Raw genomic sequence first — 13366 nt, forward strand, 5'->3', positions numbered from 1 at the left:
TAGCTCTTTCAATTTAGAAAAGTAGATCACAGATGTGTGTCAAAGGATTGTTTCTCCATCTCTGCCACAAAGAGCTCATGCAGGCTCGTCAACAAACAACACAGGGAATTTAAAGAAGCCAGACTAGAAGGGCAAACAATGTAGATGGATTTCCTTTACTTGCTAATTTTTATTTTATCTTATTATGTATTCCTTTCTTTACAAAATATAGTTCCCTGTCATGGCTGCCAGACAAAACAGATCTGCAATTTGTTTAGCTAAAACGAACGAATTCTAGATTATTTTCTGAAATATGGGACTACGCCTCTTCCTTGACAAACCCCGCAGGACACCTTAATCCACGCTCATGGCCGTTCCTGTGCTTAACAACCAGCCCATCTTTCCTATTATTGTGTGTCATCCAACATTGACTCAGGGTGGAGCTTCAGTTAAGATTAAAGCTACAAATGACAACCAGTATATTTCAGTCATGTGGGGGAAGAGGGGGAAAAATGTTTGATGGGTCATAAAACTTGGAATAATGGATCTAGGGGTCTACTGTAATCCAATGGCCTTGTGCTTTACTATAAGCCTCTCCATGCTGAAAAATGGCCTGTATCGATCATTTATTGCAGCTGGAGGGACTAAATTATTTTCCAATCCCATTTCATTTGACAGCTTGTGTATGTCACTCCGGCTAGAGGAGGAGCTGATATGCAGGGTCTCTATTCCTCGACTGCCTCTCCTTTGTTTTGTAATTCCACTCTTCGCTGCCTTAAATCTTGAGTTCGATGGTGTGTTCAGGCCTGCACATAATAACGAGCTCCTCCTAAGGCCACCGGCAAAACAATTGCCTCGGTTTACTGTAAGCACTTGTGTGTTTACTCGTGTACCTCTGCCCACAATGTCTGCTCAAGCAGACAGAAAAAAAGACAGTCGTAACTTCTTTTCTGTTCTGTATTCTTTCCAGGAAATATCCTCTGCATCCATGTTGGCACACAAAGAGATGGTGTCTTCATTAGCATTGTCTCTTTTTAGCCCGTTTTCCATTAAGTAGCATTAATGTTGCTCAGAACCTCAGTGAATCCATGAGTGTGTCCTTGCAGTGCTCTATTCCCTCCTTTGATAGAGCGGAAGGGATAAAAGCCTTCTTTATGTCTGTGAAACCGGATGTGCAAGAGCTGTTTTGAATATTTATCAGATGGTTTGACTCTTTTTTTTAATAGCCAACGCATAATTTGACACGAGCAGTGAACGAAATGTTTTGTGACTCTGTCTTGCTGTTTGGGAGAGAGGGAAAGAGCGTGAGGGAGGGAAAAAAATTTGGTATGTGTGTGCATGTTTAAATATCAAATAAAGAAACAGGGGAAGAGAGGGAAAAGAGAGGCCCCCTTTCTTCCGAGAACAGGACACCCCTAAATATACTAATCCAGCATTTCTTTGTTTTCCCACAGGTCTCTGGATCCAAATGTCACCCCCCTTGGACTCTGCCCTGGTCGGGGACCAGCAGTGTGTGACAGACAGGGGAGTGGAGCCTGTGGTGGCTCTCAACTGCGTGGCTTCAAATTGGCCCTGGCTGAGCTCTGCATGGAGCAACTAGTGAAGAGTCCTGCTATGGTCTGATGTCTCAGCATGGATGGAGTCAGTCAGAGGACTGGCCACCACTAATGAGACCATCGCTCTTCAGCTGAGGACTAGCATTTACAGGATTACTCCCACGGTTTCCTGCTCTTTTCCCAGCTAACTGCATCATTACCAAACACTCCTAGTTGGACTTTTCGTGGGTCTGGTTTTTGGTGGATATATACGTCATTGCCTTTCTGATTTACATATTTGGTTCATTTTATTCAAGTTATTTTTTATTGTGGGTTTCCCTTTTCCTGTTTTGTTTTTCCACTATGGAGTTTCTGGCTGGACCCTGGAATAAAGATTGGGCTTCATTCTTGCAATTTTGGTTGACTGTCATCCTAAGCCTCCAAATGCAATTCAGCCCGGGTGCCTCTTGCCCGGAAGAGTGTCGTTGTGACAACCAGTTTGTGTACTGCAATGAACGCAGCCTGACATCAGTGCCTCTGGGGATACAGGAGGGTTTCAAGATCCTATACCTACACAACAACCAGATAAACAATGCTGGCTTCCCTGTGGAACTTCACAATCTGGCCTCCGTAGAGACTGTGTATCTCTACGGTAACCAACTGGACGAGTTCCCCGTCAATCTGCCCAAAAACACCAGGGTCCTGCATCTCCAGGAGAACAATATCCAAACGATCTCCAGGGCAGCCCTGGCCCAGCTGACTCGACTAGAGGAGCTGCACCTTGATGATAACTCCATCTCCACAGTGGGGGTGGAAGAAGGGGCCTTTAGGGAGGCAGTAAGCCTCAAACTCCTCTTCCTCACCAAGAACCACTTAAGCAGCGTTCCCATTGGCCTTCCTGAAGACCTGAAAGAGCTGCGGTTGGACGAGAACCGCATTGCTGTCATTGCAGAGGAGGCCTTTCAGAATGTGACTCGTCTTCAGCGCCTCCTGCTGGATGGGAACCTGCTGACGGACGAGGGCATTGCGCCAGGAACCTTCCATGAGCTGGTTAACCTCCGTGAGCTGGCCCTGGCCCGCAACTCGCTCACCTTCCCCCCTCCCCTCCTACCCAGCCAGTCACTGGTCAAACTCAGCCTGCAGGAGAACCAGATCAACCAGATCCCTGTGGCAGCCTTCGCTCTCCTAAATAGGCTTGAAAAACTGGATATCTCCAGCAACCAGCTTCAGACTCTTACACAGGGTGTGTTTGATGGCCTGTCAAGCCTAAAACATCTCATGGTGCGAAATAACCCCTGGCGTTGTGACTGTTCTGTGAAATGGGTGGTGGTGTGGCTGAAGTCTTTGCCTTCCACCATCAACGCCCGGGGGTTTGTGTGCCTGAGTCCAGACAACGTGCGTGGCATGGCAATCAGAGAGCTCACCCTGGATATTATAGAGTGCCCAGTTGATGCTGACCAACCTCCCTGGCCCACCCTCCGCTCCACACCCCCTCCCCCACCCACAACCACCCCTGTTACCACCATGATCTCCACCCTCATCACCACATCCATCCCTTACTACTTTGACTCACCCTCCCCTCCCTTACCTCCGATCCATAACAACCCCTCTGGGGCCCTGCCTCCTTATGAGGATCCCCTTCAGATCTCCTTCCATGTGGTCAACTCCACCAGTATCGAAGTGAGCTGGGCTTCCTATTTCACCGTCACAGCCTACAAGGTCACGTGGGTCAAAAGGGGCCAAAGCCAAATAAACGAGGGAATGCGGGAGAGGACGGTGAGCGGGGAGCGGCGGCAAATTAGTCTCACCAACCTGGAGCCTCGGTCTGTGTATCGGATCTGCGTGCATGTGCTGGACACCCTTAACTCCTACAGGCCTGGAGAGGATACTATATGCTCTGAGGCCAGGACCAAGCCTGCCATGTCTACTAAGCCTCCCGGTAGAGAGCAAGCTCCACAGGAAAGCATCAACTCCACGCTGCTAATGGCTGGGATCATAGGCGGGGCGGTGCTTATCATCCTGGTAACACTGCTCAGCCTGTTCTGCTGGCACATGCACAGAAAGAGCCGGTCATCTTCGACCAAGTGGAAATACAACCGGGGCAGGAGAAAAGACGACTACTGCGAGGCTGGAACCAAGAAGGATAACTCCATTCTGGAGATGACTGAGACCAGTTTCCAGATAGTGGCGCTGAACAATGAGCAGCTGCTCAAGGGAGATTTCCGCATTCAGCCCATCTACACACCCAATGGGGGCATTGGATTTAGAGACTGTCACCTGAGTAACAACAGCATAGCCTACTGCAAGAGCAGCAACGTGCCCAGTACAGAGTTCTGCCACACGTGATGCCGCAGCAAATAGTACAGCGACATTCACACATGCGCACACATACCAGAAACACTTAACAATACACGCATAAATATACACACATACACCATTTGTGTAGACAACAAAAAACATAAAAATTCTAGTGAAATATAACTGTACTATATATATTTCCAAGTTCTGTCTACGATGTAATTTATACTGTGGATAATAATGTGGGATTCTCTGCTATCTTTTTTATTCTTAGAAAAAGAGATACAAGTGTTTCTTTTTTTATAACCAGCAGGGTTTTGAAAGTTGTTTTAATGGTCAGTACTGTACATGAACATGGATTTGTACAATCACGGCACCCTGGGTGTAGCTTCTGACGAACGCTGTCTGCCTTGGAAATGTTGGGGGGCTTAGAGGGCTGGGATCCTTTGCTAACCACAGAAGCAAAACATGGCCTTTTTGTGCTTTGAAACACTGCACACCCTCCCCAGTACAACAGAACAGTGGTAAAGACAACACAGCATAGAGGAAATCCAAACACTGCTGATTAGAGCGCTGTGGAAATATAGCACCGGTTCACCGGTGGCATGTTGTAAAAAAAGAATTGAAGTGCACTTTCTTATTAATGGAAGCAAGGCAGGAAATGAGCAGAGGCTGTGATCCCATGTACATGGTTGTGTAGGGAGAATGTCATCAGTGCTGTTGAAAAGCCTGGACTGAGATTTCCTAAAAGTGCCTTAACACTAAAAGCATCTTTGTGCTGTTGGTTCACAGTAGAACAAAGGTGGGCTTAGTCAGGAGACACTTTTTTGGAAAACTCTGAAAAGGGACGTGTCATTTTCAGCACATCTGTTAGGTTTTTTTTTGTGTGAGGAGGTGCAAAACATGAGTTTAAAAAGCAACAAAGGATAATTGTCCCTAATGAGGTGCATGGGTGTGCTGAGCCTCGCAGATCCTTTTTGAAGAAATTCCCTAATTTGTTCTGCTTCTTTTTTCCCCGGTTTTGGCAAGTGAGACCACAAGGGGGCAGTTTCCCTCAGCATCGTATGTGGGATAGAGGAACAGAGGGCAAGACAGACAGACAAACAGACAGACAGACAGACAGAAAGAACAAAAAAGCTGCATAGATCACTTTACCTCCGCCATTCCCCCGGAGTCCATTACTCAGACGACATTACTCATGCTCAAACAGCACTGTTTGGAGTATTATTGCTCATCGAGCTACTTAATGATGTGGAATCATTTAAAACTAACAATGTTTTCTGTGTTTGGTGGCTAAATGATATGGATTTTCACCGCTGTGGTCTATCATGGGGGGACGACCTCGGTTCCTCCCTGTGTGTGTGTGTGTGTGTGTGTGTGTGTGTGTGTGTGTGTGTGTGTGTGTGTGCGCGTGTGCGTGTGTGTAGAGAGCGTGATGAATTTGGAGAAAAGCACACACATGACCCTAATTATACACCCACTTATTTCAACCCTGTCCCAGCGTTCATTAGGCTTTTTGATAAATTAGGAAATTACAACAATAAGATCACACTCCGCCCATGATCCTCACAATGTTGTGACTGAGCAGCTCATCTAGCGTCTCATCATTTACCCCTTTTGTGCGCACTTATGAGACTGTCTTCTTCATTTATGGTTTGCTCACCTGAACAATGCACCTGCTCACTCCACAACATTAGTTTCCGCAAGAATGATTCTCACCCAGACTAATCTAATTTTCTGTCCCTCGCTCCTTCGTCTGTCTCGCTGGCATTTTGTCTCCCTGTCTGTCGCTACACCTCTGATCCTTGCATGGGCTCAATTAAAACAGTTTTCCTGCCCTCCAGGAGCCCAGGCTGTGGTGGCAGCTCTTTGCATGTGAGGTGCCAGTGAGAGGTCTTCATTATGCACTTGTTAAAGGAGACTTTATTTGATTTGACAAGATTTTATTTTGAGGGGCCAAGCTTAAAGAATTCCCACCGCCGCCCTTTCCCCCTTTCTTCATAATCCTCAACCAAAAAAGGGAGAAAAATATGTAGACCTTATTTTCACTTGGCTGCGTGGAGCTCACGCTGGGAGAGAGTGTGTTAACTCTTTGTGAGGCGCACATATTTACAGCTACTCTACAACACAAACTGGACCGAACGTTTAAAGTCAAATTGTTTTTTAAGGGCTTGTACTAGAGTTATTCCGGTTTCGCGAGATTATCTCTGAGAGGATTTGCCTCAGCTGATGGAAGATCTCAAAGTAGGCACAGTTACTGTAATTCCAGCAATAGCTCACATCACGATCACACTGTCGACTACTTAAATTTACCACCAGTTAAGCTAAGCTAACTGGCGTTAGCTTCATTACCATAAAGAGTGGTATCAATCTCGCATAGCAACAAAATGTATTAATTGAAATGATCTCGACTCCCTGGCAGATGAAGTAAACTTAAAGTAAAATAAGATTTTAAGACTCAGTACTTCAATACATGCCTTGTTTAGATCAAGATTTTTGAATGCTGGGTTTCTTATTACCAAGATCTTCTGTGGTTATCAAAGCATCTCCACTTTTTATTTTAACCTTTTTCTACTAATATCCACGGCGGACCATAAACACTTGAACATTTTCATCAGATATTGTTTCGATTACTCTTTGTTATAGATGGAAGTCCTATTTTAAGTCACATGCCGATCAAACGAGGGGGAGGTCAAACTGTTGCAACATATAGTATCTCCCCTGTCTGTGAATGTGTAACAGAGGAGAGATATTTGCCTTACCTTTCATGCAGGACTGAATGATTAGCTAGAGAGAGAGAAAGAGAGAGAGTAAAGTGGGAGGAAAAAAGAAAGTGAGAGAAGAAAAGATTAGACATAAAAAGACGGCAACTAGAATGCTGAGCAGAAAGCACATTTCTCCAACAGATCGCAGCCACGGTGGCAACAGCAACAGTTTAGAACAACACTAAGCGTGACACACACTAGCTAAGGAGAGACTGTTCATCCATAGTGCCAGACCTTAAGTGGTGCATGGCTAATGCTTCAGCCACACGGGGAAGGAGCTTTGGTGGATGTTTTGCAGCGTACATTACTCTTAATGTTCTACTTGCTTGATGAAAGAACGCAACTGCAGTGCCGTGACCAATGGAATTACACAAAACGCATTACGGACTGCTAGGGTTGCATTATTACTGTGTCAGGGTGCCGAGAAGTAATTTCCCTTAAAGCTCATTGAATTACGTTGAAATAATTATGTTTAATCTCGGAGAGGTCAAATCAGACAAAACACAGGAGTGGTTGAAACAGAATACATTTAAAGTCATCTTTTCTTCCTGTAGGCTGCAAATATATTAGCCAGTGACATTCATTCAAGGATTTTTGCATGTACTGTATTTAGCTTCATAGCCTTTCATTTTTGTCATACCAGGGTTTGGATTGTCAAGTATTTCTTCAAGCAATCAGCCAGGTGGCGGTTGAGGTACAGTATGAGCAAGGACACAGAATGGTTCTCATGTGGTTTAAAGAAAGAAGGCGGGAAATTTACAGTGCATGTAAAACGGTTATGATGGGATGCTTCTCACCAAGACGCTGCAGTGTTATGTTGGCCATCCACACTAAGTTTTCTTAGGAACCAAAGTTAAATTTCTGTTCTCATGATGAAATATTGATGTTGTTCCATGTATGTGCCTTGAGGTTGAACTTACAATGTAAAGTCCTTGAAACCTTTAAATGTTTTTGCACAAACTGTAAATACTTAAGTGAAGCTTTTTGAAAATAAAAGAGCCATTGGATTTGAGCGATCACTCCTTTTTTATTTTAGAAAGCCATGACCTCTATCCAGTGAACGTTTGGATTCTGTTGTGCTTCAATGAGTGATCCTACATTCTTTGCCTTTTACACTTTAGTTTTGTTTGCTGGCACAAGCTGTCAAACTATCAGAGGAGAGAGTTTGTAGCAAAACACGGGCCTCGCTAAATAAATCTATTTTGGATCAGACACTAGTAATTCTGGGTCACCGATTTATGCTGTACCACACCATGCCAAGTTATCCTCTTATTTCTATACGGGAAGCTTGAGACATCTTAGCGTAGCGACCGCAGCTTAGCGTTTATCTGGGGAAAATCCAGGATACTCTCTCATTCTACTTGTATGGCACAACTAAACCCCAGAATGGGCTCTTTCTCCAAATCCCTGTTTTCTACCAAAGTCCAACATTTTTTTCCTCCCCATGACCACATCCCCTTTGTAACCTCCAGCCCACTAAAAAACCCACATTAGCCCAGTCTTAATTCACTATGACAATTAACCACAGGGGTGTGCCACTCTGGAATTCTGAGCGGGAAATTGGTATTTTTCTCAAAATCCCCAAATGTCAAAACGTGATTTGTTACTGCAGAATTGTAGTCTTTTTGGGCAGGCCAAGTGGATGAAGAGAACTGAGGTTTTGGCACTAAAATCATTTACTTTGCTACTTTCTCCTCCTTGTGTGTTGTGTAACAAGCACCATGAACGATTCAGAGTATGTGATCTCACCCCTGTGCGTTGATCAGGACTGGGTTCAAAGTCCATTACTAAGTTTGTGCGTAAGGTTTTTCTATTAGCTCATTTCAAGCTAGTGTTTTAACAAATTGGGCAGCGCCATTAAAATGTCTCTCTCTCTCTCTCTCTCTCTCTCTCTCTCTCTCTCTCTCTCTCTCTCTCTCTATATATATATATATATATATATATATATATATATATATATATATATATATAATCATTAAAAGCATTGGCAGGGGGCATTTCTGTATAATGAGTACTTTTTACTTTTTCCATGTAAGAAATGGTTTGTGCGGTGCAACCTGTTTTTAATGTAAACCCTCACCAAGTAAACACTTACATTATAACCAGGCGATGTTTGAACTTCAGAAGCTCCAGTCCACTAAGTTAATTGTCATAACACTGAGAAACGGTATCATAGCAGTGTTTTCCAGCACAATTTGTGTCCTTACATTTTTAAATATTGTGATTCATTTAAAAGAACGTGGCTGTGTTTGACATATTCCATATGGCAAGAACTAATGAAATGTGGAGTTTTGCCTTTGAATTGTTCACTGAACAGGTGTTAGTTGCTTTTTTAAATCTTTCCCTGCCAAAAGAACATTCAATTTTCTGTTTAGTACACACTGTCTAACAGCTTCACTTTGTGATCCCCATTTAAGCATCTTCTAATCAGCCTCAATATGGGGGAAAAGTCATTAAGGGATGTAATTTAAAGCAATGTTATTCCAGGTATTACAAACATCGACATCTTGTAAATTTAACATTGAACTGGCTGGTTGTGCTCTGTTGTTATTCCCACCTTTCACTGCCCCCAGTAGCCTTTAATTAAAGACTGAATGCAGGTGAGGCCTTTGTGTATTTCACAGTACTTCAGGCTAATGTGTGTGAGGATAGGTCACTGGATTTCAGCCCATTTGCTGCCGACAGTGAATGCCGTGAACATTAAGTATAAACCAGACTAAATCAATTCAGGATCACCTGGCAGCACTTTGAAGTTATATGAAACAAGAATTACTGCCCCGCGGTTGTGTGATATCGCGTTCACAGGAATGGGACGGGTGGCTGGACGGACAACCCGGCAACATAATAAAAACAAATGCATTGGAAAATTGGTCAAAACAGGCTCTATGGTTTGCATTTATTCCTGTGTGATGGTGATAGAGAACATAGCCTTGCAAGTTCTATTTTCCTTTTCCTGTTTCCTGAAGGTGCCTACTCCTTTTGATGCTAGTCATTTTGATGTGAGTTAAAAAGAGACCAAAACACAACACAGACCCTATAGGAATTCCTCTGACAGCATTTAAACACTGAACACAGGGGATATTTTACGCAATCATCAATTAGGGTACTGTGTAGAGATGCAAATTAAATGTGTCTTCCCAATTTTAGATTACAGCGTTGAAAATTACCACGTGAGGGTAAAATGCAGCAGAATCCTTGCCTGTTTTTGTGTTTCAGCAGCAAAGAAAATGTTCTTTGTGCCATGGAGATAAGCAAAAAAATTTCTCTACAAAAATACTTTAAATCCTGCCTGACAAGTCTTAGATCGGAAGTATACTTGCTTTCAAAAGAAGAAAATCACAGCACTCTCTTAAAAAACAACACAATATAAACAGTTTTCTTCTCTTTTACAACTTATGAAAACTGACTCGCCAGCAGTATGGTGTCGTAATTGGTAACAAAATGAGTACTGCTGTCTAACTGCCTCAAATCCTCCCAGGCCTGGAAGCCATTTACAGGTGTCAACACAAACAAAGCAACCCCTACTGTATACAGTATGATGCAACCCACGAACAGAGTCCTGTAACAAATACTAACATTATAAAGCTTGCAATGGTCAGTCTGTGTTGACACTGTCACAGAGGTATTGATTCAACTACTTGGTCATTTTCAAGGCAGTAGTTTTGCCATATTAGATTCAATTACATTGTAGTTTTAGGGTTAGGGTTAAACTAAACTGACACATATTTTAATAACAGTGCAGTCAGTGCAATATACCACCACTAAATATGAACATACAGTTGAATTAACACCTCTCTGACTTCATAAAGGTAGCTTTTCTCACATAGCTGTTGTCTTAGATTGTGTTAGATTTTACATTTGTATTGCATCCAATTCCTGTATTTCTTTATTTTAAATGTTTTAAGGAGACTGTGGAGGTACATGAATGTATCATTCTGCCAACACATGCTTAGGATTTGTGTTTCCAAAAGGAATATGATATATGTGAATGAAGCTGCAGAAATTGTGTTACTGACACACTCCACTCCCTGCAGTGCATGATAGACCGAGCAACAGACCGTGGGGAGGTGAGATAGTAGCAAGTGTAGCAGTGGTGGAGGAAGTTTTCACATCTTAAAAAGATAAACACCACACTGTAAAATACACAGCATTCATAATCTAAGTAAGAGTAAGAGTACAGCATTATTATCAGCTAAATTAACTAATTATTAACTAATAATTAGGTGTTAGCGGGATATATTTTCTATTACTAGTAGCTTATTTCTTATTTCACCTTTTGAATTGTACTTTATCCTCTACCTTATTTTAGTGTTTACTCACTAGCCTAGGCTACTTGAATCTGCTCCCTTTCACTTCGACATATCCTCTGGAAGTGAAACCAACGTGGTAGATTACGAATGACACGTGCACTGGTGTGTTCCCTGTCACTTTACTTGGTCCGTGATTGTAAAATATCAACCGTGTCCATGTTTTGTAACGTAATAGATCAATCATCTATCTCTGAGTTCTCTGCAAAATGCTAAATTGGGATGGCCAAATATACCTGGGCAGCAGTTAATATACCTGGGTGGCCCGCCCAAGTAAAATCTGCTAAAGTTTACTGCTAAAACTATGTCCAATACTGACTCTGTTTCAGCTCTTTTGGTCTCAACCAAGTCCTGAGGAAAATATCAGGCCCTTTAGCTGCTAAATGCTCCACTGTGTTCACTAGCTAGTCGCTTACTATGTCTATCTGTGATTTGATGCTGAGCATACATAGGTAGCATACAGCTGTCTGCAAAAACGCTGCTATGAAGGGGTGAGAGTGAATCAAAACAGTAAAGTGGAGGGGAGCTGTAGAGTCAGGTGATAATTCTCTGTAGGTTCATCACTACCAGCAACCCCTTTCAGATTATCACATTGTTTTCACACTGCCATTTGATACAGTTTTACAAAAATATCATTTATAGCCACTTTAATTACAGGGCTTGATGAAATGTAGTTGCATTCCACTGGAGTGTAGCATGTCAGCTTTAACATTACACAATAAAAACAAACTGGTTATAAGAAATACAGTGGTTTCCTGAAAAACTACTGCTCTAAATGTGCATCCATACGATCAGCTTTAAATATGCATTATGAATTCCCTCATCATAAATGTACCTGGTGAGTGACATGCTTGGTGCTATGAGCTAAGTCAAAGAGGCCACAGAGCAGATCATTACAAAGCACTAATGAAACTGTTATAATGCACAGATATGATACATTGCTATTTCCTTCATCTGTTTTAAAAAGCTGCCTAAATAGGTCTTAATGAACTGCATCCATTACTGCGTGGCACTCTGGCTGAGCAGACTCAGTTCATTAGTTGCATAAAATATCAAGTTGCGCTTTCGCTTGTTTTTCAAGCTAACAATGTATATGGCTTCACTGTCTGTGACACATTTTTCTTTTGTATAAAATTCACATTTAGTTGTTTATTCATGAAGCTACACAGAGTGAAACTTGTGCATATTTGTATGCTAATTGGTGATTTCTCCATCTAGCATATATTGCGGTGTTGCTGCAGACTTAGGCTGTTATCAAGGGAAAGGATTATTTCTCCAAACACAACAGTATAGATAAATAATTGGTACAGCTATAAAAAAAACACGTCCTCCATGTCTGGTTTCCTTGATTGAAAGTACTTGTGCTTTCACCAACAGTTACTTGAATTTTTATAAATATACAATATTAATGTTGTAGAAGGGAGAACTCGATGAGATGCTCAATAGAAAAGATTCACATTTGCAATAAATACGGTTCTGGTTGCAAGTTGTTGTTCCTGATGAAAAAGTCATTCATGGCTAAACTGAATATGAACTAAGAATTTTCAATAATTAAAATACCACCTGTCAAGGAAACTTAGAGCAAATTCCCCAGTAGCTGGCCAGATTAAAGTTTAACTTTCTCCCCTGGACCACATGGAGCATGGTACCGCCTCCATATGTTGGGCCAGTGGGACAGAGCAGCTGTGACCTAGAGCTAGACTCACCGTCTGGTAAGGCCCATAATGAATGAAGATGATGATGAATAGTGAAGGCAAAAGGCTCAAGGCTTTCTGTAGGTGACCAGGGGGAAACTGGGATAATAGTTATTCTTTTTTTTTTTTTTCATGTGAGGTACGCGTTTAGACTGTAAGGCTGCAAGAAAAATTCCAATAATGTGCTTGTTTTTTGTGCTTTTTTAAAATTTTTAAATGAAGGTATTAAAAAATGGTTGCAGAGTGAAAGGATGAATACTAGATGGCAACAAATGACCAAGATACAAAAAAGACATGGGGATAATTCTACATTTGAGAATGAAAAGTCTCCATGGAGATGCAACATGATCCTGTCATTCGAAACATATTCATCCCACAACAAGGCATGTATTTATGACACTGACAATGGCTTGCTCATTGAGGGTCAAGTTTTCCAAACATGAGTTATGTGGAACCTTGATAATAGACAATGAAGCCTGCACACTACCAAAATGCCAACTTACAGTATCTCATAAAAGTGAGTACACCACTCACATTTTTGTAAGTATTTCATTATATCTTTTCACTACTTTACATTGTTGCAAAGTATCATTTCTTCTGTGTTGTAATAAAATATTTTCAAAAATGTGAAGGCTGTACTCACTTTTGTGAGATACTGTATATTCCTGGGCATAAATAAGTATTACAGGTAGTCATAACTTCAAACAGACAAACATTTACAGCATTTAAAATAGTGTTATTTTTGTTAAATCAACTCTTCTTTTATTATTAACTCAGTGTAATTAGAT

General features: G+C 41.9%; 1 protein-coding gene across 2 annotated transcripts in view; it reads left to right on the top strand.

Annotated features, from left to right (window-relative positions):
- Positions 1-7589, top strand: part of flrt2 (fibronectin leucine rich transmembrane protein 2) — a 40359-nt gene extending 32770 nt beyond the window's left edge. For both annotated transcript variants that reach the window (XM_046060779.1, XM_046060780.1), the window contains exon 2: positions 1434-7589. In XM_046060779.1, coding sequence (XP_045916735.1) covers positions 1878-3860 — 1983 coding nt within the window. In that variant the 5' untranslated portion in view covers positions 1434-1877 and the 3' untranslated portion in view covers positions 3861-7589. The remainder of the gene's footprint in view (positions 1-1433) is intronic.
- Positions 7590-13366: the final 5777 nt, after the last annotated feature.

Source organism: Micropterus dolomieu, linkage group LG10, assembly GCF_021292245.1.
Source record: "Micropterus dolomieu isolate WLL.071019.BEF.003 ecotype Adirondacks linkage group LG10, ASM2129224v1, whole genome shotgun sequence".
Lineage (NCBI taxonomy): Eukaryota > Metazoa > Chordata > Actinopteri > Centrarchiformes > Centrarchidae > Micropterus > Micropterus dolomieu.